The sequence below is a fragment of the Vidua chalybeata genome, chromosome 19 (assembly GCF_026979565.1).
Source record: "Vidua chalybeata isolate OUT-0048 chromosome 19, bVidCha1 merged haplotype, whole genome shotgun sequence".
NCBI lineage: Eukaryota > Metazoa > Chordata > Aves > Passeriformes > Viduidae > Vidua > Vidua chalybeata.
In genome coordinates, this window is record NC_071548.1 from 6,590,371 (window position 1) to 6,614,343 (window position 23,973).

Genomic DNA, 23,973 nt, shown 5'->3' on the forward strand with positions numbered 1-23,973 from the left:
ACCGCGCCAGCCCCGGGGGAGCGGGCCGGGGCTCAGCCTCCCCGGGGGTTTCCCCGGTCCCAGCGCGCCGCCGTGCCCCGAGCTGGCGGCCCCGCCGCGGGAGCAGGGGCTGCTCGGACCCTCAGGGACCCGGGCGGATCTCGGCCGCCTCAACGCCCGCGCTCCGGCCGCCGCCGGCGGTGACGGGTCAGCGCTTGCCGCCGCTGTCCCGCTGCAGGTAAACACAGCCCAGAAACAGCGACGCACCGGGACCGGCTGGCTGGGGCTGCAGAGGGAGCCCCCCGCTGAAGGTCCCCGTGGCTGTGGGCAGAGGAGCGCAGGCACACGCCGGGGCCTGCGGGTGTCTTGCCGTTGCCACGAGGATTGGAGCCACAGCTGCCCCCCTGGAGGTGGCCCCGGCACCCCTCCAGGCCAGGCGGGGGGCTTAGGGGCAGGACGGGCAGCCCTACCTGGTGGGGGCAGGACGTGCCCCGGGGAGCGCCGGCAGGCGGCTGCGGGGCCCTGGCAGAGGGCAGGGTGGGACCAGGGGGCAGGCAGCACACACGGCCACAGGCTGCTGCCAGCCCCATGTTCTCTGCTGCTCGGGAGATAAGTAGTGCCCTCGCACTGCAGCTGTGGGTGCTCGCGGCTGTGTCTGGCACGTGCTGTCCTGCCTGTCAGTGTGACTGCTGCACTTCAGCTGCCACAAGGGATGTGGCGAGAGGGTAGGTGCACACGGCAGCGCAGGGCTGGTGCAGCTGGTGGGAACCACAGCCCAGCTGAACGTCCCTGCCGCTGGCCGTCATGGGGCTGAGCAGGGCTCCGTGCTGCTGGGGGGCCATGGGGCTCCAGCGCTTTCCTGCTCCATGCTGGCCCTTTGCATGACACAGAGCAGCACCCGTCAGCCCCAGGAGCAGCGCTGCAGGACGTGGGGGATGAGGAAGCAGGATGAGGAAGCACGGCCTGGCAGGGCAGCCCCCAGCTACTTGTGAGGAGAGGGCCCAGCTCCCTGAGCGTTCACCTGTCCATGGCCTCTGCTGCGGCTGGGCATAAGCCCAGAGTGGTGATGCCAGTTAGCATCATTAGGCCTTGTTAAGGTGACGAGCTTTCACTGCTCTGCTGTGCCAGTCTGCCTCTGTTCAGTCTGCGGAGCCCAATTAGTGTCACATCCAGGAGGCAGCTCCCGCAGGGGTGACGGGCGCCCTTGGCACAGCCCTACCCTGGAGCTGCTCTCCAGCTGAGACTGGGCACAGCTTGGCACGGCCTGGCTGTGGAGCCTGCCCACAGCTCCCTCTGCACACAGAACAGGGTGAAGACCCCCCTTGGCATAGTGCCAGGGGCCAAGCCTTGCTACCCTCTCTCAGCTCTGTGGGGCTCAGCTCCCAGCCCAGGCCCTGAGCCATGAAAAGGGGGTGCAGCATCTCTCCCCTCCTAACAGGACAGCAGGCCCTGTGCCACCTTCACTCTTTATTATACATCAAGGTCTCAGATATTCCAGTTCTTTGATTCCTTGGGGCCAGCACACACAGGGGTGCACATAGCAGAGGGGCTGGTGCTCACGGCCCCCACACACTGCGCAGTGTGGGGTGAGGGGCTGTGAGGAGTGGGAGTCTGCCCAGCCCCAAGGTGAAAGAGGCTGCAGAGTGGTGGTGGGGGATGCCCCCACAGAGACCAGATCCAGTGTGGGGTAGGTGCACTGTGGTAAGAGAGCACTGGGTCCCCGAGCAGGCAGTAGCAGGCCCTGCCAGAGCAAGGCCATGTTCCCCACCATCATTGGTATGAGGCACAATCCCTGAAGAGCCCAGCAGCCAGCAGTGCTGAGGAGTTTTGGCCAAGCAGAAGCAGAGGGTGGGAGGCCAGGAGCAGGGCAGGAGGTCCAAGCTGCGCTGGGGGTAGGGAGGAGCACGGGGGCTAAAGGCAGAGGGAGGACAGGGCCTCACACACACTGCCCCAAGCCCCAGCCCCACAGCCACAGGGTCAGCAGCCCCCCCAGCCCCGTGGGCTCTGTGATGAGGTACAGAGCTAGGCATCTCATCCCCCTACTCCCTGAGACAGCACAGTCCTGCTTCTGGGGCACATCAGGGACAAGGCTGGGGGGGGCAAGGACACAACTCAGAGCCAGTAGAGAAGTGGGAAGACAGAACCCCCCCCAGAAAAACCCCAGAAGCAGTAACGCAGAGGTGGAGATGCTGAGAATGGGGGTGAGAGGAGGGGTGAGTTTGCGAGGAGGGGGTTGGCCACAGGTGCTGGCAAGGCACAGGAGTAGAGTTGAGAAGAGGGGGGATGGCACTGGCCCCAGAGAGCAGAGAGGGGTTCTGGGATCTTGGGGGTGACCCACACGCTCACCCCCCCGGGGTAAGGCAGGGTCCAGTCCCCCACACTCAGGTGGTCACTTTGATCCCAAAATATATGCGCAGCTGCTCCAGGAAGATAAAGGTGAGGACGGTCTGAGGAACAAGCCGGACAGCAGCAGGAACGAAGCCCTGGAAGGGGACAGCAAGAAGGGGAAGAGTCAGTGTGTGCCTGTCACTGATTGTTCCAGCAGCCCAAGCCTGGCAGCAGTGCAAGTGGGCAGGTGTGGGTCAGCCCTGGCCGGGCTGTGGAGCAGGCGCTGCCACACCATGGCCACCACGGCGCACACAGGGCTCAGCACCTGTTAGCACAACCCCTCTGGCACCTGCACTGCAGTCTGGGAGCTCGATGGGTGCAACAGGGCCACAGCTGCGGTGCCTGGGCCCAGGCTGAGTCCCATTGAGGCCAGGGCTTGCAATACCTCGGGGCCAAGCCTGGGCCGGGCAGACAAAGGCCTGGTGCAGGAAGCAGCTGGGCTGCCACAGCAGAACCTGGGAGGTTCCCTGCCCCAGGACTGTTCTGGACCACAACCTCTGCTCCCAGCTCGGCCCAGCCTGCCCCACCCCATGTACCCCCAGCCAGGTACCTTGTAGAAGGCAAGTGGTCCGAGCTTGGCAGTTTCCATGGCACAGTGGACGACACCCTGGAGTGAGAAGGTGAGAGATGAGGTGGGAGGCGCTGGGAGGCAGAAGCTGGCACATAGAGATGGGAGCACAGGCAGCAGCAAGGTGGGCAAGGTGGGCGACTCACCTGGTACTCCCCGTGGGAGTTCATGAGGCGGGTCTTGAGCACATCCAGGGGCTGGCACAGGAATGTGGCACACAGGCCCTGCAGAGAGTCAGCCAAGTCAGGAGACCTCCGTGCCAGCAGCTGCTGTGGTCACTGGAGAGACTCAGAGCCACTGGGACCCGACCTCAGGCCAGGAGGCTCCTGGAGCCCTGTGCTGAGCCGAGCCCAGAGCAGCAGCTCTGGCAGCCCCAGGCTGACGCTCTCACTCTGGCTGCAGGCAAACCCAGCCCCAGCCCTACTCACAGCGATGAAGCTGGACAGGAAGTGAGTGAAGACGTTGTCTGACAGCAATCCAGTTGCGAGAACCAGCTGCTTGGTCTGGTCATAACAGGAAAGCTGCAGAGACATGGCCAATCAGTGTGGCAAGCACAAATCAGCGACATGCTCCCCCTTCCTTGCCACACCAGGGACCGTCCTAGTCCCCATCCCAGTCACCTACTGCCCAGCAGAGCTGTCCTACCTGTCCAACAGTAACAAGGGCCCCACGGGACGATGCCACTGATGCTCCTGAGAAGAGTTTCTTCAGGCCCTCTGTGGACACACAGATTTGGATCAGCACAGTTCTCTGCCATCACTCAGACTCCATTACCCCGGGAGTCTCCTTCCATGCCCAGCCTGTGTCCACAGCTCCTCACACAGCCCTGCTTGAAGCACACCATAGCAAACAGGCTGAAGGAGTAGGGAGTCCTTCAAAAGAGCATGACCTCCTCCCTGCCTCTGCTCATCCTCTGTTCCACCTGCTCCACCCTCCTGCGCTTTTCTGTTGCAGCTCCCAGCACGTCACCCTTTCCCACCGAGTATGTGCGGGCTGCCAGGCCCTGCCAGACCTTGCCCAGCCCCTGCCCCAGCCAGACAATGAGGAGAGCCAGACCCTGCGCTCCCCTGGACACCCCCAGCCCCAAGGGCATCCCCCAGCCCCTCTCCCTGCCCCGGCTGAGCGAACTTCCAGGGTGCCCTGACCCGGCACCTGCTAGGACACCGGAGCAGGCTCACCCACACGGCTGGCACAGCCTCACCTTCCCGGAGGACACGGTACATGCCATCCAGGGCATGGGAATAACTGGAAGGAGCGAGAGGGGAAGGGGTCAGGGCCCGAGGCTCCCCAGCACGGCGGCAGCCCCGCCGCTCCGCCGGGCACCGGCGGCTCCCGGGGCGGCGGCCCCGGCGCAGACCCCACCGCAGACCCCACCGCCCCCGGTGCGGTGCTCGGGCCGCGCCGCCGGTGCGGTGCTGCCCCCCCGCGGCCACGCGGACCCCGACCCCCGCCGATGCCACCGGCGCCGCCAGGCCTCCCGCCCCTCTGCCCCAGCGCCCCGAGCCCTGGCCCCTCACTCACTTGCGCCGCTGAGCCGGCGGCTGCTTCATGTCGTTCTGCATCCTGGAAGGCAGAGCACTGCAGGTGAGGGGGCAGCCGGTACCCCAATGTCCCCTGCAGCACCGCCGACCCCCGCACAGGGCAGTGGAATTGTGCTGCCCGTTTTCAAAGGGCCAAGAAAGTTGCCTTCAGTCCCACTCCCCCTGAAGGTCACACACGGTTGGGTACTGTCACCAAAAGGCACAACAGCTCTGGCCATCCTGGGCACAGAGCTCCTGGCCCACTGACCACGGGGCAGGCTGGCCAGGAGAGATGTCAGGAGAGCCCCAGCACTAGCCACCACCCCAAATGCCATCATGCACGGGCCAAAAGCCCTGGTCGTGCAGACAGAACCGACCTGACGTTCACCATGTCCGCTGGAGTTCCCACAAACCCGCCAGTGAAACCTGTGGCCAAAGAAGAGTTGGGTCAGGGGCTTATCCACCCTGAGGGAGCCAGGGCCAAGGGCCCCACTGCCTGGCTCACCTCCTGCTGCAGCCAAGAGCACTTTCTGGTAGAATGGGGGAGGCCCCTGGTTGCCCAGGTGGTTCTTCGCAGTCTCATAGATGCCAAAGCGAGTCAAGGAATACGTCATCTGGATGAGGGGGAAATGAATGACTGCGTCCTGGCACGGGGCAGCCGGTCAGCGGCAGCACGTGCTGCAGGAGCTCCACGCGCTCACCTGCCGACACACCGAGGCGCTGAGCCCGTTGTAGAGAGCCAGGAAGCCGTCGGTGCGGATCACGTGCATCGCCATCCCCATCATCCGCATCTTCACCTCCTGCTGCGTCTGCAGGTGGACCTGGGGCAGAGCGCAGCGCGTCAGCCCAGCGCCGGGCCGGGCAGCCAGAGAAGGGCACCCAACAGGTGTGGACCAGTGCATGTGTCAGGTTAGCAGCGCTCGCACGGGAGCCAACAGCAAAACTGCGGACACCCCACACCCGACTGGCCCAGCCTGGCACCAGAGGGGTGGAGGCAGGGAGGGAGAGAGGAGTGCCCAGGCGCCTCCTGCAGCACCTCCCAGCCTTGCCCTCAAGAGCCGGCCCCAAGGTGAAGGGTGGCGCCTGCTCTTCCGGGCCACCTCGGGCTGGAAGGTGTGTGTGCGTCCAGCAGTACGTGGGTGGGCAAGTGCCCTGTTTGCCCAAAGGGATGCAGCTGGGCGGGTGAAATCACGGCCATGCAATGCAGCAGGCCTCCAGAGCCACTTCCCCTTCTCCCCAGTGCAGGAATCACACAGGCAGGAAGAGAACCCCACAGGAGGCCAAGCGCTCCCCTTCCTGCCTGTAGCAGCCCAACGCTTCCCACCATCACCAGGGGCAACGGCAACAGGCCCAGAAGCTGGCTGGGACAGGGGAACCATGTGGGCTGATGTTGGAGCAAGCTCTGAGCGCTGTGGAAACCACATGTGGGTCAAAGGCCCCAGGAGATAAGGAGAGCAAAGGGCTGCTGTCAGGGGATCAGGCCACTTACAGAAGCTGTGGCACAGCTGGGTCGTGGGACACACTGCAGGATGTTGGGAACAGCCACTGCCTCCCATCTGGGGCAGCAGCAGGGGTGCAGGGGCCTGCTTGCAATCCCCACAGCTGGATTTTGGATGTCAGGGACTAGAGCTTGTGGCTGTTCACAGTCTGGGACAGCTGAAGAGAGCAGGGCAGGCAGAGCCATGTAGGGACATGGTCCACTGCCTGCAGTCCCAGGACTGCAGGAAGGGCAGGCAGGCATGGGATGGGCTGGCTGGGCTGTGGTCACTGCTGGTCGCTGCAGGGCCAGCAGCCCGTGGGCGGCCAGCGGCTGCACAGAGTTGGCCTAAGGGCACAAGCACTCTGCAGGTGGGCTGGCCAGGGCCTCTCACTGGGGCCAAAGTCCAGCGGTGCAATGAAGTGCCCTTCGTCCCCTGCCCTGCCAGAGCCTGAGGCCCCTCGTGCCTCCTCAGGCCTGGCACCAGCCTCTGCTGTGGGGGAACGCATGGCCAAAGGCAGGTGTGTATTCAATAATCAGTGTGATTATTGATCTGGCAAAAACAGCTGGCTAGGCTGTGCTGCTCGCAACTGCAGGAATGCAGGGGCTGCTCATCCACACAGGACAGCACGGGGATGCAGCCCAAACGTCACAGCCATCACGCTGGCTCAGAGACAGACCTAGAGGCAGGTGCCAGACTAATTCCCTTTCTTAGCGCCTTGCCAGGCACCCCACACAAACTCCCACGGGCTGGCAGCCACCTCCACTGGGCAGACGGGGCCAACTGGGCAAGGCAACAGGCCGAGCACTGGGGAGGTGGCTTTGCCCTGCCAGGGCTGGCTCCTCTCCTGGGTCTGTGCCTGGAACATCTTCCTCTCCCTCCATGGGGTGGGAAGGGGCTGTCTGTCCCAGCCTCACCCAGAGGCATGGCCCTGGGAAGGGCAGGCCCTGTCCTGGGCTGCCTCTTCCCTCCCCCTCCGCAGCGTGTTCCGCTGCCAGGCTTGTCGCCGCTTGGCTGGCGCACAAGGCTCTGGGCAGCGCTGGCATTTGCCCCATCCGTGGGTGCTGGCAGCACAGGGCTGCGCGCGGCGCCCTTTGTGCAGGAGCAGGCATGCCAGGTCATCTGCGGCGCCTAGGTGACATCTTGGCCGGAGGGCTCAGAGCCCAGTGGGCCAGTGTCCAACACTGCCGGCCCCAGAGTCACTGCCATATCCAGGCAGGGCTGGCCAAGGCACCCTCCACAGCTCCTAGAGCTGGCACCCCGAGCTCCCCGGACCCCTCAGCCACACATCCAGCCATGCCCCTGCGCTGGGTCTTTGTGACCTCTCAGCCATGTCCCTGCACAGCCACGAATCAGCTCCTTAGAACCGACCCCCAGCAGCTGTTTTCTCAGACCTCTACAGCTGTTCTCCAGCTCCCTCGGTTGCTGTGGAACCCTCACAGCCATTCCTTATCCCTTCACAACCCTTCCAGAACCCTCAGGCCTCCTTCCCAGAACCCCAGAGCAGCTCCCCATCCCTCAAAGCTGCTCCAGGACCCTCACAGACACCCTCTCCCCTCCTCTGGCAGCCGTTCCCCGGCACCTCAGAGCAGCTCCTCATCCCCCCGCAGCCCCTCCGGGACTCTCACAGTCACTCCGAGTCCCCCCCAAGCCATTCCCCATCCCCTCAAAGCTGCTCTGGGACCCTCACAGCCGCACCCCCCACAGCCAGGTCCTTCAGAACCGGTCCTGCAGCCGCTCCGGGACCCTCAGAGCCGCTCCCCGTCCCGTCACAGCCGCTCCCCCCGGTGCAGCCCAGTCCCCTACGGCCGGTCCCGCAGCCGCTCCCGGGACCCTCAGAGCGCCTCCCCATCCCTTTACAGCCACTTCCAGTCCCCCAGAGCCGCTCCAGGACCCCCAGACCTACTCGCCGCTCCATCGCAGACTCTCTAGAACCCCTACACCCACTCCCAACTCCCCCTAACCTCCTCCCCATCCTCTCACACCCTCTGCGGACCCTCACAACCAATACCTGCCTCCCTGACCGTCCCCCCAGCCCCTCACCACTACCTGCCCCCCACAACCTTCCCCTCAGCCCCTCACCACAACCAGTCCCCCACAACCGTCGCCCCAACCCCTCTCCACTGCCTGCCCCCATAACCGCCGCCCCATCCCCTCACAGCCCCCCCAGACCACCGCAGTGGTTCTCAGCTCCTCACACTCGCCCTCCATCCCCCCGGCCGGCCTCCCCACGCCGCCAGAGCCGCCCCTCGGCCTGTCCCCCCTTCACCTTCAGCAGATCCAAGGGGTGGGTGCAGCAGGCGGCCCCGGACGACGCGAGGCCGCCGAAGTACCAGCGCGAAACGCGCCGCTCCGCCATGGGCGCCGCTCCGGCCAGAAGCCACGCCCTCACCGGGACAAGACCACGCCCTCTTCCGTTAAGCCACGCCCCCTCCCGGTACCGGAAGGGGGTGGGGCGGGCCCGGGGCTCGCATCTCCGAGCCTGCGGCGATCGCGGCAACCACGGGCTCCGGAATCCTCGTTCCCACCCCACACACATCCCCACTTCCAGCCCGGGGAAGGCTCTTCCCGTTAATAATTAAGGGATTAATTAATGGGGAGGTGAAGCCATCAGCAAAACGCAGTGAAGAGGTGGGGGAGGCACAGGTACAAACGGCAGCGTTACCAGCGCGCACACACTGAGCGCAGGGATAACCAGCAGCTCCAGAATACACTTCCCCACCCCACACACATCTCCACAACCTGTGGAAGTGTATTCTTCTCGTTAGTAATTAACAGAGCGGTGAGACCATCAGCAAAAGGCAGTGTAAGGAGGTGCGTGATGCGCTGGTACAAACTTCCAGTACCTGAAGGGAGCCTACAAGAAAGACGGAGAGAGACTTTTTACAAGGGCGCGTAGTGACAGGACAAGGGGGAACGGCTTCAAACTCAGAGTAGGTTTAGATTAGATTCTAGGAGGAAATTTTTGTCTGTGAGGGTGGTGAGGCCCTGGCACAGGCTGCTGTGAAGAGAAGCTGTGACTGCCCCATCCCGGGACGTGTTCAAGGCCAGGCTGCACAGGGCTTGCAGCAACCTCGCCTAGTGGAAGGTGTTCCTGCCCACAGCAAGGGGCTGGAATGGGATGATCTTTCAAGGTCACTTCCACCCTAAACCATTCTAATTCCACGACACGGGGAGCATGGGGATAATCAGCACTTGAGAAAGATGAATCATTTTACAGGTTTTTTTTTGGGTATTTATAAGGTAGAGTTCATGGTGATGGCAGGAAGTAGCAGCTCTGCCAAACCATACAGCATTCTTTGGGAGAGTGCTCCCACTGTGCCACGTGCACTCGGAAAGGTCCGGAGCCCGGCCTGGGCAGCAGCTGTAGCACCAGTCTCTCCACGGCGAGACTACTCCAGAACAACAGTCCCTCCTGCTGCCTCTAGCGCTGCTTTGATCTTCTCTGCCTCCTCCTTGGACGCGTTCGCCTTGATCTCCTGCGGAAGGGACTCCACCAGCTTCTTTGCCTGCGAGAGGGACAAAGTACAAGGCTTGTAAACAGGCTTTCACTAACTGGATTATTGGATTTAGAGCCATGATCCTGACCTCTGCTTAAGCCAGCCACGGAAACTCACTGACCAGCACAAACCCCGAGACTTACGCTTGAACCACGGCACATCCTGCCCAGAAGGCAGCTAAACCTCACCGCCAGCGATGACACATCTGCTGGGAAACCTTTCCTTAAACTCCTCCGCCACGTGCCCGGTGCTCCCAGACGTGCAGCCCAGCCTGCACAGGTGCGGGTGCAGGCAGAGCCCCATGCAGGGACCTGCTGAGGCAGCGTCCGCCGGGCGCTGGGCTGGCTCTGCTCAGTGGCAATGTTTTGGTTCACATACTTGTGCCAGCAGGAGGGGAGGCCAGGGCAGGGTTTGGACACAGCTGCACTGCCCAAAACAGAGCTCCAGCACAGACTACTTGACAACACGGTATTTTGACATTTTAGGGACTTTTAAAGCAAAACTAATGGTACTAAGCAGCACTGCAATACTTAAGGCAAACAAAAAAAAACCTGTTGAGCTAATTTAAAGAATTTACTGCAGAGCTGCTATAGAGAAGGAAGTGAGCCCAGGGGGACAAGGCCCTGCTGCTCTTACAGGCAGCAGCTCTGTGCCACAGCACTGTGGGGGTTTAGCACCCACTGGACTGGCCACTGTGCTGGCAGGAAGGTTTTGTCCTTTGATTCTTGCTGGGTTCAATGCCTATGTATCTGTGGTGGAAGAAAAATGCTTTTTTTGCTGGGGTTGGAAGGCACAGATGAGTGAGCAGTGGGTTGGTGGGGCAGGAATGCCTTTGCTCACCAGGACAGGATTTGGACAGGAGCCTGTTCAGGCCCACTACGATGAGCACAGGCAACACGAGACAGGTTATTAATTTCTGAACTCCGCTCAGGAAGGTGTGACTCCATTCTAAAGCAGCCCCGGTCTAGAGAAGCAGCTGTTCCTGGTGTTCAGTGGGAAGAAGAGCAGAGCCCAAGCCAGGTGGGACCCATGTAGCAGCAGCAATGGGGCAGAGGCAGCATGCTCCCAGTCCAGCTAGAGCCCAGGGCTGGTGGTGACAGAGGGTAAGCATGTGCTGGGCAGCTCCCAGTGAGCTTCCTGAGGTGCAGCCAGCCTGGGTCCCGCGTGTGCTGATCACACACCTGTCTCATCACGCAGTTGTTGCCACAGGACTGATGTCTGGGTCCCACCAGTGCCCAAGGTAATCACTGTATGTGCTTCCCTCCACACTATCAGCAGCCCTACAGGACACGGGCAGATCCACCCGTAGACCTCGTAAAAAAAACATCCTTGACTGGATGGCAGTAAAATTTACAGTAAAAGGGCTTTGGCTCCACTTTGAACACAGTCTCTGCAGGTAGAAATCCACAGCTGTTTGTGCTGCGTGTGTGCTTCACGCGACGTGCCGGCCTTGGGTACATCACACTTGAGTTTAGCTGCAATAACTGGCACCACGAACAGCTCATCCAGCAGGTGCCACATCTAAGCCAAGCTCACTTGGCATCAGCTCTCCAGTTAATTGTCTGCTGACTGTGTCCATTACAGGGTTTGGTATTTTCATGTTTGCTTGGGACCAATAATAGATGAACAACTTCCAGAGGAACCACACTGACAGTCAGGAAATTATCCCCATGAGACAGCCAAACTTGTACCTGTGCCACTGACTTTCTCTGCTGGCTTTGCAACGCAGCAATAAGAATGGGTCAGAAGATTATCTGCAAACACTTCTGCTCTCCTGGGCTACAGCAGGAGCAGACACTGCAATGCTCAACATTGCAGCTGGAATACTGGAAACTGCTACTATTGACCCCAAGATATGAAAGCATCACCCTGGAGACGTGCAGCACATTACATGCTTCAGCAGTAGCAGCTTCATCACCCAACATGCTGAGGCCACATCCAAGGTCAAGGGCCTGAGCTCAGACACTGCCCAGGGCTGAGGCCCGTCACCTCCAAGGAAAGAAGCAGCACCACCTATAAAATGAAGGGCCCTGAAAAGAGCTGGAAGCCTGGATCGCAAGATGTGTGAATTACAGAGGCTAATTTAACTTCAGAAATACACTGGCTTTGGGAAAGGCAAGCCAAACCCAGCTGTAGCAAGGCATGCTGCCTACTCATGAGCTCTGCAAGAAAGCTCACACACGACAGCTCTCAGGTTTGGAGAAGATGAGGCTGGCATGGACATCTCTGGGTCCTTTGCTCTGAGCCTCCTCCTTCATCCCCCTGCTCCTAACAATGGAAAATGCCAAAGGTGCAACCAAATCCTGTTCCCCACGTCTCTGCACTGAGATGCACAAAGGCAGGCTGTGCTTCCAAATGCACAAATCCAGGCTTCCCTCTGAACAGAGACCTGGCGCTGCTGGACGTGGGGGCAAAACACCAGAGCCTGGGGCAGCACCTCCTCACCTGCACGAGGTTCACTCCAGGCACGAAGTTCTTCACCTCCTTGATCAGCTTCACCTTGTCAGTGGCCTTCAGCTCCGTCAGCCGGACGGTGAAGTGAGTTTTCTCTTTCTTGAGCGGGACCACCACCTCCTCCTCCTCCTGGAAGCAGCCGGAGCGCGGTGAAGCCCCGCGGCCGAGCCCCGCGGCCGAGCCCGCCCCCGCGCGTGCGGCCCCCGGGGCCCCGCTCCCGCCCCTCCCGGAGCGCCCGGTACCTGCGGAGCCGCCTGGGCGGGCAGGAGGGAGGCGGCGGCCGCCGCGGGCATCACCCCCACGTCCGGGATCTTCAGCGTCTCCTGCGGGAAGAGCAGCGGCAGCGGCGGCCGGTCAGGCGGCGCACGCGGCCGGGCCGGGCCGAGCCGGGTCAGGCCCCGCACCCACCTTGAGCAGCGCGTTGAGATCGGCCACCTCCAGCAGCGTCAGCCCCGCGATGTCCCGCACCAGCTGCCGCACCTTGGGCGAGTACTCCTTGGCGGCCGTGTCCAGCGGCGCCCCGGCCAGCGCCTCCGAGCGCCGCGCGGGGCCGGTGCCGAGCGCGCGCAGCCCGGCGGGGGGCCCGCGGCGCGGCGGCGGCGGCGGCAGCGGCGGCGGCACAGGCCGCGGCAGCGGCAGCAGCGCCCGGCGGGCGGCGGGCAGCGCGGCGGGCAGCATGGCGGCCCGAGGACACCGAGCGTTCCGCTCCGCCCGCGCTCCCGGCGGGCCCCGCGCCGCCGCCCGGCACCGACGGAGAGCCGGCGGTGACACCGCGGGAGCGCAGCGGTGCGCGATGGGAGATGTAGGCCAAATCGGGCCGATGGGAAAGCAAAGTCAACCGTAATACATCCGTTACTATTTATCACTTCTAAATAGGAGCAGGAAAAATTTAATGTCTGAAGGAACAGAAATTACTTCCTCTCTGGAATGTTTGGAAGGAGAATTGGTTCTATTTCTACACTGTACAGCATGGTTAACGGCAAAATTGAAGCACAATGAATGCAAATTAAAAGAAACAAAAATGAAATCTGAAAGCCTTGTCATTTTACCTTTTTGACTTTCACTAATTGCAGCAACACATTCTAATGCTCCATAAAGCTTAATAATTTAGGACTATGCATCTACAGCACAGAAACATTCTAGACACTGTAGGGAGGAAATTTTCGTGGCCAAAGCTGGCCAGTAGCGTGGGGTGAAGTTTGACGGGATCTGCACCCCCGAGCTGCTGCCTCCCCTTGGCAACCATTTGCCCCGTTCGCGGTCGGGATGGCCCGGTGGGCGCCGCCCCCGCCCAGCACAGGAGCCGCAGATCGTTCCAACACTTTATTGTCACCGATAGCGCTCGGTCTCCGCCGAGAGGGGCGGGGACGGGGACCGGCCCGGGCCAGCCAAGGGCCCCGGGCCCGCAGGGAGCGGGCGCAGCAGGGATGGGGCAAAGCTGGGGACCGGGCAGGGCTGGAGCGCTGCGTCCTTGGGGCCTGTGCCACAAGCCCCGGGGCAACGACAGGGGCAGGCCGAGCTCCCGCCCGGCCCCAGGGCCGCCAGCTGCCGAGGGTGGGTGGGTGGGTGAGCCGGGGGGCTGCTGCCCCAGGCTGCAGGGCATGGGGGGGCTGCACCCCTGCCCCTTGGTCCCCAAAGCCGGCTGTAGGAGCCTATGGAGCCCCTGGGACGCGGGGCCGGGGGGCAGGAGGAGTAGTCGAAGTACAGAGTGATTTCGGATGAAGACTAGTGTTACACTGGATCCCTGTGGCCACGATCAGTCAAAGGAGATGAGCTGGGCCTCGCCGCTGCCCGGGGGCTGCTGCCCGGGGGCAGGCGCTGGTGGGGGCTGCTGCTGGGGGGGCCCCCCAGCTGGGGCCACCTGGAGCAGAGGAAACAGCTTTGTTAGCGTGTGGCTTCGTTAGAATACGTGCCCCACTAGGTCCTGACCCCCTGGGCTGGCAGCACTCACCTGTTGGTAGAGGGGTTGCTGCCCGGGCAGGTAGGACTGCTGGGCTGGCAGGCTGCTCAGAGCGGTGTCCTGGCCTGGCAGGGCAGACATCAGACCCTATGGGAACGAGCGGGTGGGTGTCACAGGGGCTGGGGTACGTGCAGCACCCACAGCGCAGTGGTGGGCGACCCAGGATGGCTCCACGGGCTGCAGCCCACCCATGCCTTGTCCCCCCACGCCAAGCAGGGAGCGCTCACCTGCATGCTGTAGGGCTGGTAGCCCATGGAGACAGACTGGCTGCCCATGTAGCCCATGGTGCCTGACTGGGGTGCCTGGGAGATGGCTGGGATGCTCTGCGACTGTGAGGCTGCAGTCTGTGGGGAGAGGCTGGTGAGAGGTGGCACAGACAGCAATGGCTCACTTCTCCAGACAAGGCCCTTGAGCCCAGGACTGGATCTAACTCCAGCCCACTTCCACAGCAAGAGCAGCAGATCTGGAGATCTGGAACCAACGAGCCCGTCCTCCCTCCTGCTCAGAGATCTCATTGCTGAGTTTGGGTACGTTGCCCAGCCCCAGAGAACCCCCCAGCCCTTGTCCCAGTTGGCTGCAGGCTGCGCTGCCTCACTTGCCTGGTAGCCCTGTGTGGGTGTGGGCTGGTAGGATGAATATGCAGGGGTGGTGGTGGGCACCGCCGGCCCCTGCTGAGGGCCCTGCCCACTGCTGGCACCCGGCTGGTACATGTAGGCATTCACCATGCTGGGATCTGGGGGAGAGAGCAGAGGTTGGAGCAGCCGCCCTGGGCTCTCCCCTCCCCGCAGCGGCTGAGCTGCCAACGTACCAGTGCCGGGCATGGCAGCGTAGGGCCCAGCTCCCGCTTGTGCAGCCTGGTTCATGTACACGCTGTGCATGGGAGAGCCCTCCACCGAGCCAGCCGGGCTGAAGGTGCCAGGGAAGCTGGTGGGCCCAGAGGGCTGGTAGATCACCCCACTGGCTGCGGGCATGGCCTGGAGCTGGTGGGAGAAGGAAAACCAGCTTAAAGCCACAATCCCTGGAACCTGGCAGGGGCAGCCTACCCCAGCAGCTGTACCTGAGCATAAGGCAGCGAGAAAGCTGGCATCTGGGCTCTCATCTGGATGGTCTGCTTCTGCTGCTCCAGGCGCAGCTGCCTCTCCTTCTCCTGCTCCTGCAGTCGCTGGATGGCCAGCTGGCGCTGCATCTCCAGATACTCCTGTGGGAACAGGGCTGTGGTGGCTGGCAGCCACGATACCACACAAGCCCTCCTACCAGGGCAGCCATCCCTGGGCTGGGCCACAGAGCAGGCAGGCCTGGAATACCCCGGACACGCTTTCCTGCCTCACCTGCTTCTTCTGCCTCATGATCTCCAGCTTCTGTGCCAGCTGGATCTGGCGCTGCCGCTCTGCCTCCTCCGCTGCACGCCGCAGCTTCTCCTGGTGCTCCTCCCGCAGCGCGTTCAGAGCCCCGCGCGCATCCCGGATCTGGGCCAGTTTGTCCTGCAGGCCTTCATAGTACACTGGGGAGGGAAGGGACAGCCTCAGACCATGGGGACAGAGCACTTGGACTGCCCCTGCACTGCACACCAGCCTCTCTCCAGTGAGACTGCGTCACGGGAATGCCGAACCGTGACAGTGTGGAAGCCCTGGCTGCCGCCCACCCACGCCCAGGGCCAGCAGCTCCCCCAGCTCCCACGCACGCCTGCGCTCGTCCAGCTGGTTGAGCAGCTCCAGCAGCTGCGGGTGCATGTTGTTGATGGACTGGAAGAGGGACAACACGGCAGAGTCGTTGGTGATGCTGCGGCCTCGCATGTGGTTGCTCTTCATGCGGTTGACGAACGTGGTGACCGCGTTCTGCAGCGCCTTCAGGAACTGCTCGTGGTTCTCCTCGGACTCACCGTTTTGGTACTGCTGCTGGAAGGAAGGACGGGGCAGCCAGTCAGCTGTGACCTCCCAGTGCCAAGAGCCAGCAGCCAGCCTGCAGAGCCCAAGAGTCGGGTGCTTCTTGCCCCTCGGTGGGTGCCAGACCCAGGCCTGGGCCTCCTCTTACCTCAACCACCCCAAGAGGGGCAGGGTGGGCTTCCCCGGGCTGCACAGCTGGCTCCGTCAGGGACAGGGGTGCTGACGGTGTGGGGCTCTTGCGAACCTCCTCCTGTTTCTTCTCCCAGTAGTTGCGGTTCAGGTACCGGGCCAGCTGCCAGGCAGAGAAGGAAGATGAGCACCACTGCCTCGCAGGAGCAAGCCTGTGCTGCAGACTAGCAGGGCCACGATCCTTACCTCTGGGTCAATGTCTTCGGCCAAGGGAGCAGAGGAATTCTGGAAAGAGACAAATGGAGAAATGTAGTTCAGCAAAACCAGAGATCCCCAGGTCCCACACAGGTGTTCAGCTTGGACCTGGCCACATATGACCACCAGTGCTGAGCCTCAAAGGGGACACAGGCTGGGAGGCAGTGGAGGCACTAAGTCCTGGCTGAGAACACACCTTCTTGCTCAAAACACAGTGAACGAGCAAGGGGTTGAACAGGGCAAATATCTTCCCTCAGTATGGGGATGAAATTGGACACAATCAGGGCAGACTCGGCTCAGAAGTGGCCTGTGTCCAGCCACTTCCCGTGCAGGAGCTGCCACGGACATACCACAGGCGGGGAGTAGAGCGTGCTGACTGGGGGAGCCGACGACGTGACAGGAGTGGGCTCAGCCTTGGGGTACATGGAGTAGGTTGTTTTCTGCCTCTGCAAAAGAGAAAACTGCCAACTCAGAGAGAGTCCAGGCTTCTCCAAACCAACCACAACACAGCCTGTGCCTGGCTCTGCTTTCACCCTCTCGTTCCACAGGCTTTGAGCCTTGCTCACACCAGGGCTTGTCCAGAGATCTGTTATGGCCCAGCACAGATGAAGAGGAACAACCCCTCCCGGACCCCAGCAGCAAACAAACCATTCTCTCCTTCTCCTCAGCCTCTGACTGAGACAAGGCAATAGCCAGCTGGAGCTCCTCTTCCTCTTGCAGAGCTGTCTCATCGCGCTTCGGAGGCAGCTGGAAGTGGAAAGATAAGGAGGTGGTCAGTAATGGGATCAACAAACAGGTCAGGATCACCAGATCACCTACTGGGCAGCTGCTCACCTGGGACTGCTGAGAGAGAGGGCTGGTCAGGTACTCAGGGGGCAGTTCAGAGGTGGCAGCAGCTTTACCCTCAGTTTTCCTGTAGTGACAAGTGATAGTATGGACTGAATGCTCCCTTCTCTGCACCAGAGCCCAGCTCTGCACCATGTTCCAGCAGCAAACCCCACTCCCAGGAGGGAAGAGAGCCCAGCCCAGCCTGCACAGCCTGGGAAGCCCCCGTTGTGCTCTGCAGGAAGCTAGCTCCACACCATGCTTCCCCCCTCAATGTCCCAGTTGTCGCAGGCAAAGAAACCCACCACGAAGGGTACTGACTTGTTGAGATGCTCATAGCAGGGCTCACAGACTCTCACTTCCTTCTCAATCCCAAACTTGGGGATGGTGGAATACTTGGAGGAGCATTTTCCACAGAAGATCTGCCCGCAGGCCCGGCAGTGGTGCTGTGAAGGACAGGAGACCTGAGTGTGGTGGCAAGACATTCCTTCTCCTTTAGCCAGCATCACTCAGACACTCATTTCCCAGCCAGCAGCCAGGAAAACATGGCCTGTCCCCAGCACACTGCCCCACACCAAGTCCTGCAAGTCCCAAGGGCTGCGTAGAGCAGGGAACCCAGCAGCAGCACCCACCTTCCGCGTCACAACACCAAACTGCACTCGGCACCTGTGACACTCCTCTGCATCCACCCAGTCTGGAGCCTGTAGGGGTCAAGGGAAACGGAGTAAGGAGGGAGGAGTGCACTGGCACTGGCCCTTTCAGGAGCTCTGATGGCTAACAGGGCTCTCATGCCTCATGGGGGAGACTGGGGGCATCTGCAGCTCAACAGGAAATGTTAATCCCCAGTTATCTCCTCCCGTGTTCCTTAGAGACTGTGATGTTTTCCCAGTCAGCACAAGATTGACTAGGAAACTGCACAGCAATCACTTCAGCAATGCCCTGCTGCCACGTCCAGCCTGCCAAGCTGCTGCAAGGCCAGCGAGCAGGAGGAATGACGGGTCTGACTCCCTGTCCTGGTCCGTTCTCCCAGCGAGGTCTCCAATCCGCACAAAACGGAGGAATGGGAGACCTGCAGGTTTGGCAGAAGGGGATGTGGCCAGGCAGGTCTGTCCCACAGCGCCAGCTGCTCCCCCGCCAGAGCTCACCCTCTCTGCGGCGAACATGGCGTCGCTCTCCTTGAACTCCGGGAAGACGTGCCCTGCAGGAGAAACGAGCGCCGTTGTGAGAGGAATCCTCCGGCACAGGGAGGCCACGTGCCTGCAAGCTCGTGCTACAGGTGCCAGCTCAGCACCGCCTCTTGTCTTGACCAGCACCTCCCTCACACACCAGAAGCAGGCTCCCCTCAGCCATGGTCTGAGGACAATCCCCAGTTGTTTCCCTTACACACCCACAAGGGACATCACGGGCCTCTGGATAAGGCTTATTATTTCTCAGTACTTTGAACTGAGGGGGATATAAAGCCCACTGGATGGGCAGGCAGGGCTGTGAGTTTCAGCCTTCAAGGGCCAGAGCTTGGCAACACCAGCTCAGGATGCTGGACTGACCCTCCAAGCTTGTGCCACTGCCTGCAGAGTTTCTGGTGCACAGAAGGAAGCGGAGGCAGCAGCGTGTCCCTGCCCTTGAAGTGGACACTGCTGTCCTGGGACAGAGGGGAAAATGTCACACCAACACTGTGTCAGCAAGACGGACCATGGACTCATCCTGGGAGCAGGAACAAAAGCCTGTGAGGAAGGAGCTGCCCCACAGCAAATCCCTCCCAGAGGACACAATGATTTGCAGCCAGTCTCCCCAAGAACAGTTGCAGCTCCTGCTTTTCAGGTCTCCCTGCCAGCCCTGAAGCACTGGCTGGGCTGGAGGCCTAGAGCAAGCTGCCCTGGTCCTGGGACCACTGGACTGTCCCATGTCTGCAGCAGGATTTAGTCACCCTGAGGGGTTCAGTGGGTATTGGGAACCAAGGAAGAGCTCAGTACTGCAAGTCCAGATTTTGCTCACACCAGGCACAGAAGGCCAAAGCTCCTGCAGAGCAGAGCTGCTTCACCAGGTGTCCCCTCCCCTGTGGCCACAGTCCTCACCTTCAACCTTCATTATCTGATAGGTGTCCTGCACCACCTTGTACTTGGGCTCGTTGCGGAAGGCATGAGCCCAGGCCTGGATGAGGTATAGGATCTTACTGCGGACACTTGTTTCCACTTGCCTCTGCACAGGAAGGGAGGAGAAAAAAACATCTGAGAAAATGTCCCTGAAACCCAAAGGATGGTGTGAACCCCCTAAAGAGAAGCCAGAAATACCACTCAGGAAAGAGAGACTTTAGAGTACTTAGGAGAGGTAAGAGCTGTCAGAAACCTGCAGCGAGGACAATGCAGAGCACAAAGAGACCCCTTCAGCTGCCCCTCTGCCCCCTCCAGCACAAACAACAAAATGTCCTTCGAGCAGCACAGACCAAGTGAACAGAGCTGTGGCCTTGATGCTTAAAGCAGGTGCCCAGCAGCTCTGCCCACCCCCTCGCCAGAGCCACCATCCCACACTCAGAACTCGGCGGGAGCCCCGGCTGCCCAGCAGAGCACAGCCCACCTTGCCTGCCCCCTGACAGTGCTGGAGGGTGCCAGCACCTCCACTCCAGGACTACTCAAAGCCACCTCAGGATGTGACAAAGTGAGGACAGCTGGGACAGCTGCCCTTTGGAGGCAGGGGCAACTGCATCACACTTCAGGGAACTGGAGAAAAGTTGGCAAGCCTGTTCTGACCTCAGCCAGCCTCAGAGCCGCCGTGTCATCAGCTGCCCAAGTGATCACATCCACATGACTGGCTGTTCCAGAAATCTCCAGGAAGCACAGCAGCACTGTCAAGCTCTGATTTTAGCCAAGACCTCGGCCCACACAGCATCACTTACTGACAATTCCTGGAGCTCCAACTTCTGGAACATTTGGCAGAATCCTGCATTCCATACATGTCACAGCCCTGAACCTCATCAGAACTTAGACTGTTCTACCAGCATCGGGTGTTCACAAGCAGCAAAGTTCCAAGTGTGGGAGGAGAATGGGGCAGTTGTGAAACTCCTGAGGCAGGCAAGGACTGAGAGAACCACAAAATCCTTGGATCTGATTCGATCTCCTCAGCCCTTGGAGTGGCTGTGCTACCACACCTGGCTGTCATGCTATGGCAGTGTTCCAGCCTCAGGAGAAGATCCTGCAGGGAGACTGAGTCAGCCCTAACAGGAAGGTGACAGCAGAGACACCCTGCTCGGTGTGTGAGGTGACAGGACTCCACAGCTCGTCCTCCAAGGATCTGGGTCACCTGTTTGTTTATTTCTGGTGGAAGACAGAAGCTGAGGAAGGAACAGTACAATGCTAATAAGCTCTTGTCTGGGCATTGCTGTTCTGAGTTGGGAGCTGGAGACAGGAGTTCTCATTTCCACTTCACTTATGGAATTCCCCAGTCCAAGGACACATGAAGCTCCAGCAGGCATCAGAGTGGCGACAGCTCGTAACAACAACTTGTCAGTGCCAGCAGCCATGGTCACATCCCGCAGAGCTCCGGAACAACTCGACACGCCAGTGACAGAGCCGTGACACAGAGGCAGCTCCAGCTGGTTTTTCCTTTGTTGTTTTACCTGCCTATGTGTCTCACACTGCTCCATGAGAGGGAATTCACCTTGCCACTGCCCAGGTCCTTGGTACAGGTGCCAGGCCATCATCTGTTTTCCTCTGCTGTCCCAGCCCAGATGTAGCATCCAGCAGCATTTACCAAGGAATGGCCCAGGCCTCCACAGCACATTCCTGCCATTTTGCAGCGCAGACAAACCTCTGCTCCCACCACATCTCCTCTTCCCAGAAGCCCTCCTTCACTGCCTACACTCACCCTTTCACACTACACAATAGTTTGCTCTTTTCTGAAGTGCATTTCCAGTTTCCCTTCTGCTCCTTACCCAAAGAGGACACAAGAGAGGACACATACATTTCTTCCTGCTGCTGCTGCTTTTCCATAGGAAAAAAAATGACAGTAAAATAAATCTATTTACCTTGAGTATTTCCTTCAGCTCCTCCATGGTCTGTTTATTGGCCACCTCGTCATGGACTGTTTGGCCACAGTTTTTAACCACCGACTCCATGACCTGCAAGGGCCAAGACAACATCAGCCCACACCTTCCTGCCTCCCCTGCAACTTGTGGGGTCCCAGCACACATTACAGACTGAACACAGGGCAGTACTTAAGCAGTGAGGTGTGCTGGGGCCATGCCAATCCACTCCCTGCACCAGGAGCCAGCTGTCCTTCACCTCCATGGGGGGCTGGACCTTCTGCTCTGGGAAACCAACCCCGGGAGGGCAGCCCGAGTCTCAGCTTTGCCTGTTCCAAAGCCAAGATGGAACTAAAGCATGAAGGCCCTGGCCTGATCACCCCAACACCTCTGTGCCAGAGTCAGGAAGAGGCTGGCTGCACGCTGGGCTGCAGGAAGCTGTGCAGCCTGAAGGCAGCTAGCGAGAAGCCCCCGCTGTGCTGCCAGCCGGGTGCCCTTACCTCCAGCGCGTACAGGGCCACGTGGGGATTCTTGTCATTCACCTTCTTCTTGATGGCGTTGACAGCGTATTTTGCTCTGGGTAGGGAAGAGGGGACATGTTCTCAGGGGACCAAGAATCCGAGGGGAGATCCCACCTGCTGCTGACAACCCACCAATCCCCACCCTGACACGAAGGGCACAGCAAGCTCAGGGGTATACGATCCACTGAGTGAAACTGGGAAGGAAGAAGCACACTCAAGCTTGAGTTTCCCTATTGGTTTCAGGCCAGGGGTAATCTACAGCTCCCAGGGCCTGGGAAGCACGCCAGCACATCAGGGCGTGCTGTACAGCCCCTCTGATGCTCTTATGGAAGGGTATAACGAGACATGTGTTACCACGGGCCGGCAGGTCCGACACCCTCCAAGGCTCTCCGTCCTTGCGCAGACAGGAGAGCTGCGCCCACAGCGTGTCCAAAAGCCCAGGGGCACTTACTGCGTGTCTCCCTGCCGGATCATGTCGCAGATCTGCAGGATGGATTCCCAGTCCGTCTCCAGCAGGAGCTGGCTCGTGGCCTTGTCTGCAATGGACAAACCCCCGGGGCCGCCGTGAGCCCGCGGCTCCGCTCCGCCGCTCCCCGGGAGCGCTCCGGGCGTGGCGCTGCCCCGGCGCTCGGGGACAAAGCCCCGATTGCACCCGGAAAGCAACAACCCTCCCGCTTCGGACACCCCCGGGCGCTCGGTGACCTCGGCCCCGGGCTGCGGCACCGCAGCCCGACCCGGCCCGGCCAGTGCCGTGCTCTGGGCCCGCCCGCTCCCGGGGCCGGGCGCTGCGGACCCCGACCCGCTTCCGTCCCGCCCGCCCAGGGAGCCGCGCCGCTACCGAGGAGCCGCTCGAAGGTGCCGCCGCCGCGCCCCATGGTGTCCGCCCGCCGCCGGCCCGGCCCGATCGCTCCGGCCCGGTCCGTCCCCCGCCCCGCCGCGGCCCTTCCGCTTCCGGCTTCCGCCGGGGCGGCGCCGTTTCCGCGGGGCGGCTCCGCGATGGCCGCGGGCCGCTCCCCGCCCACCTTCCTGCTGCTGGGGGCGGCGGGCGGCGGGAAGAGCCTCCTGGTGCGGCGGCTGCGCCATATCCGTGGGGCACGGGGCACCGGGGGGCACCGGGGGGGGCCGGGCCGGGCCGGGCCGGGGCACCGTTCCCGGAGCCGCCGTGTCCTTAACGCGAGGCACAGCTGAGCGCCGAGGAGCCCGCGGAGCTGGGCGAGCCCCCGGCCACGCTGCCCACGGTAGGTGCGGCCCGGCGGGGCCGAGCGGCACCGGGGCGGCCGCGGGGCACGGCCGCAGCCAGCGGTGCCGGTGCCTGTCCCGCAGGTGGGCACCAACCTGACGGACCTGCGGCTGCCGCGGAGGGTGACCGTGCGGGAGCTGGGCGGCTGCATGGGCCCCATCTGGCCCAGCTACTACAGCGAGTGCAGCGCTCTCCTGGTGAGCGGCACTGGGAACCCCCCGGGGCCGCGGTCCCGAGGGATGGACGCGGGGAGAGGGGCTTTCGGGGCGGGCGTCGGTCGGTCCCCTCGGTTTCGCCCCGTGGTGGGATTTCCCTCCTCCGTGCCCTGCTCTGGCCCGGCCCGGCCCGGGGTTGCCCTCGGCACACCCGCACCCTGCTTTCCCTTCTTCCCTCCAGTTCGTGGTGGATGCCTCCAACCCCACGCAGGTCTCCTCGTCCTGCATCCAGCTGCTCTCAGTCCTGTCTGCAGCGCCGCTCGCCTCTGTGCCCGTCCTGGTGCTCTTCAACAAGATGTGAGGAGGAGGTCACCCGAAGGCTGGGGGTGCCAGGGGGCAGCGGCTGTGCTTTGCTGCCCTTCCCAGGCTGGAGACCCCTGGGCTGGGCCTGGGAGCCGTCGTGCTTGGCCGATGCAGCTCCCCTGTCCCCATTGCAGTGACCTGCCCTGCTACATGTCACTGGTGGAGATGAAGTCGCTGTTCCGCATGCAGGACATCGTGTCCTGCGCTACGCAGCCCATCACGATGCTGGAGACCAGCGCCCGCGATGGCACCGGCCTGGCCGCTGTCCTGCAGTGGCTTCGGACCGTCCTCCAAGACCCCTGCTGACCCCAGCCCTGCCAGGTGCCTGTGCAGCCCAGGACAATCCTGTCACAGGAGGAGGTGGCGAAGGAGCAGCTGCCCTGCCTGGGACTGGGAGCAGAGCCCAGGACAGTGCCTTGGGCTCTTGATGGACTGGATCCCTGTGGGACTTCATAGTAAAACTCCCACCAAACTGCCCAGGCTGGTGGCTGCCTTGTGCTCAGAGGGAGATCCTGGGCTTTCAGGGAAGGGACAAGCAGAAGCCATAGAGCTGGATCGTGCTGGCAGCTCCAGGCACAGGAGGGGTTCCTGCAGTGGGGTTGGAGGCTGCAGCAGTACCTGAGCTGAGCTGAGCTAAGCAGGGCAGGGGTGGGTAAGGCCCCCTGGGTTTAAGATTGAGTGCATGTGGGGCTCCTGCCAGCCCAGGCACAGTGGGGTGACCTTGGGGAAGGACTGGGTGA

General features: G+C 61.7%; 4 protein-coding genes across 7 annotated transcripts; 1 reads left to right on the forward strand and 3 right to left on the reverse strand.

Moving 5' to 3' along the window:
• Positions 1–1,427: 1,427 nt before the first annotated feature.
• Positions 1,428–9,051, reverse strand: SLC25A10 (solute carrier family 25 member 10). Its single transcript, XM_053960033.1, has 11 exons — positions 8,203–9,051; positions 5,157–5,276; positions 4,961–5,069; positions 4,833–4,881; positions 4,457–4,498; positions 4,137–4,180; positions 3,581–3,651; positions 3,364–3,456; positions 3,082–3,159; positions 2,918–2,974; positions 1,428–2,462 (listed from the first exon to the last, which is right to left on the reverse strand). The coding sequence occupies exons 1-11, from the start codon at positions 8,470–8,472 to the stop codon at positions 2,361–2,363; spliced, it is 1,035 nt and encodes a 344-aa protein (XP_053816008.1). The 5' UTR covers positions 8,473–9,051; the 3' UTR covers positions 1,428–2,360.
• Positions 9,052–9,142: 91 nt separating this feature from the next.
• On the reverse strand, positions 9,143–12,580 carry MRPL12 (mitochondrial ribosomal protein L12). Its single transcript, XM_053960034.1, has 4 exons — positions 12,296–12,580; positions 12,130–12,210; positions 11,879–12,016; positions 9,143–9,442 (listed from the first exon to the last, which is right to left on the reverse strand). Exons 1-4 carry the CDS (start codon positions 12,563–12,565, stop codon positions 9,326–9,328), a joined length of 606 nt encoding a protein of 201 aa, XP_053816009.1. The 5' UTR covers positions 12,566–12,580; the 3' UTR covers positions 9,143–9,325.
• A 617-nt stretch (positions 12,581–13,197) lies between these two features.
• On the reverse strand, positions 13,198–22,422 carry HGS (hepatocyte growth factor-regulated tyrosine kinase substrate). Of its 4 annotated transcripts, none has more exons than XM_053960032.1 (21): positions 22,314–22,422; positions 21,927–22,011; positions 21,455–21,530; positions 20,958–21,050; positions 19,012–19,135; positions 18,085–18,137; positions 17,572–17,640; positions 17,261–17,385; positions 16,949–17,027; positions 16,763–16,861; positions 16,465–16,560; positions 16,106–16,144; positions 15,879–16,022; positions 15,529–15,739; positions 15,176–15,348; positions 14,905–15,045; positions 14,656–14,827; positions 14,447–14,580; positions 14,075–14,191; positions 13,839–13,934; positions 13,198–13,748 (listed from the first exon to the last, which is right to left on the reverse strand). In XM_053960032.1, exons 1-21 carry the CDS (start codon positions 22,348–22,350, stop codon positions 13,644–13,646), a joined length of 2,268 nt encoding a protein of 755 aa, XP_053816007.1. In that variant the 5' UTR covers positions 22,351–22,422; the 3' UTR covers positions 13,198–13,643. The 4 variants fall into 4 exon arrangements, with proteins under 4 accessions (XP_053816007.1, XP_053816006.1, XP_053816005.1 ...); XM_053960031.1 differs by having other exon boundaries at positions 15,529–15,742; XM_053960030.1 differs by having other exon boundaries at positions 14,447–14,827; positions 15,529–15,742.
• Positions 22,423–22,426: 4 nt separating this feature from the next.
• On the forward strand, positions 22,427–23,710 carry ARL16 (ADP ribosylation factor like GTPase 16). Its single transcript, XM_053960035.1, has 5 exons — positions 22,427–22,555; positions 22,657–22,713; positions 22,799–22,912; positions 23,112–23,227; positions 23,368–23,710. The coding sequence occupies exons 1-5, from the start codon at positions 22,472–22,474 to the stop codon at positions 23,537–23,539; spliced, it is 543 nt and encodes a 180-aa protein (XP_053816010.1). The 5' UTR covers positions 22,427–22,471; the 3' UTR covers positions 23,540–23,710.
• Positions 23,711–23,973: the final 263 nt, after the last annotated feature.

Bases quoted from the DNA above. Each gene is read 5' to 3' on its own strand.
- ARL16 (XM_053960035.1), top strand. From the start codon at position 22,472: ATGGCCGCGGGCCGCTCCCCGCCCACCTTCCTGCTGCTGGGGGCGGCG. The intron at 22,714-22,798 runs GTAGGTGCGGCC...CCTGTCCCGCAG, and splicing joins CCCCGGCCACGCTGCCCACG to GTGGGCACCAACCTGACGGA. The intron at 23,228-23,367 runs GTGAGGAGGAGG...TCCCCATTGCAG, and splicing joins CTGGTGCTCTTCAACAAGAT to TGACCTGCCCTGCTACATGT.
- SLC25A10 (XM_053960033.1), bottom strand. From the start codon at position 8,472: ATGTGTGTGGGGTGGGAACGAGGATTCCGGAGCCCGTGGTTGCCGCGA. The intron at 3,652-4,136 runs GTGAGGCTGTGC...GTGTGTCCACAG, and splicing joins GTACCGTGTCCTCCGGGAAG to AGGGCCTGAAGAAACTCTTC. The intron at 2,463-2,917 runs GTACCTGGCTGG...GTCCCCTTCCAG, and splicing joins GACCACTTGCCTTCTACAAG to GGCTTCGTTCCTGCTGCTGT.
- MRPL12 (XM_053960034.1), bottom strand. From the start codon at position 12,565: ATGCTGCCCGCCGCGCTGCCCGCCGCCCGCCGGGCGCTGCTGCCGCTG. The intron at 12,017-12,129 runs GTACCGGGCGCT...GGCTGCTTCCAG, and splicing joins CCGCCCAGGCGGCTCCGCAG to GAGGAGGAGGAGGTGGTGGT. The intron at 9,443-11,878 runs GTGAGGAGGTGC...TCCCTCTCGCAG, and splicing joins CTGGAGTGAACCTCGTGCAG to GCAAAGAAGCTGGTGGAGTC.
- HGS (XM_053960029.1), bottom strand. From the start codon at position 22,350: ATGGGGCGCGGCGGCGGCACCTTCGAGCGGCTCCTCG. The intron at 19,136-20,957 runs GTAAATAGATTT...CTTCCTGTGCAG, and splicing joins AGCTGAAGGAAATACTCAAG to AGGCAAGTGGAAACAAGTGT. The intron at 15,349-15,528 runs GTGCGTGGGAGC...TTCCCTCCCCAG, and splicing joins CCAGCTGGACGAGCGCAGGC to TGTACTATGAAGGCCTGCAG.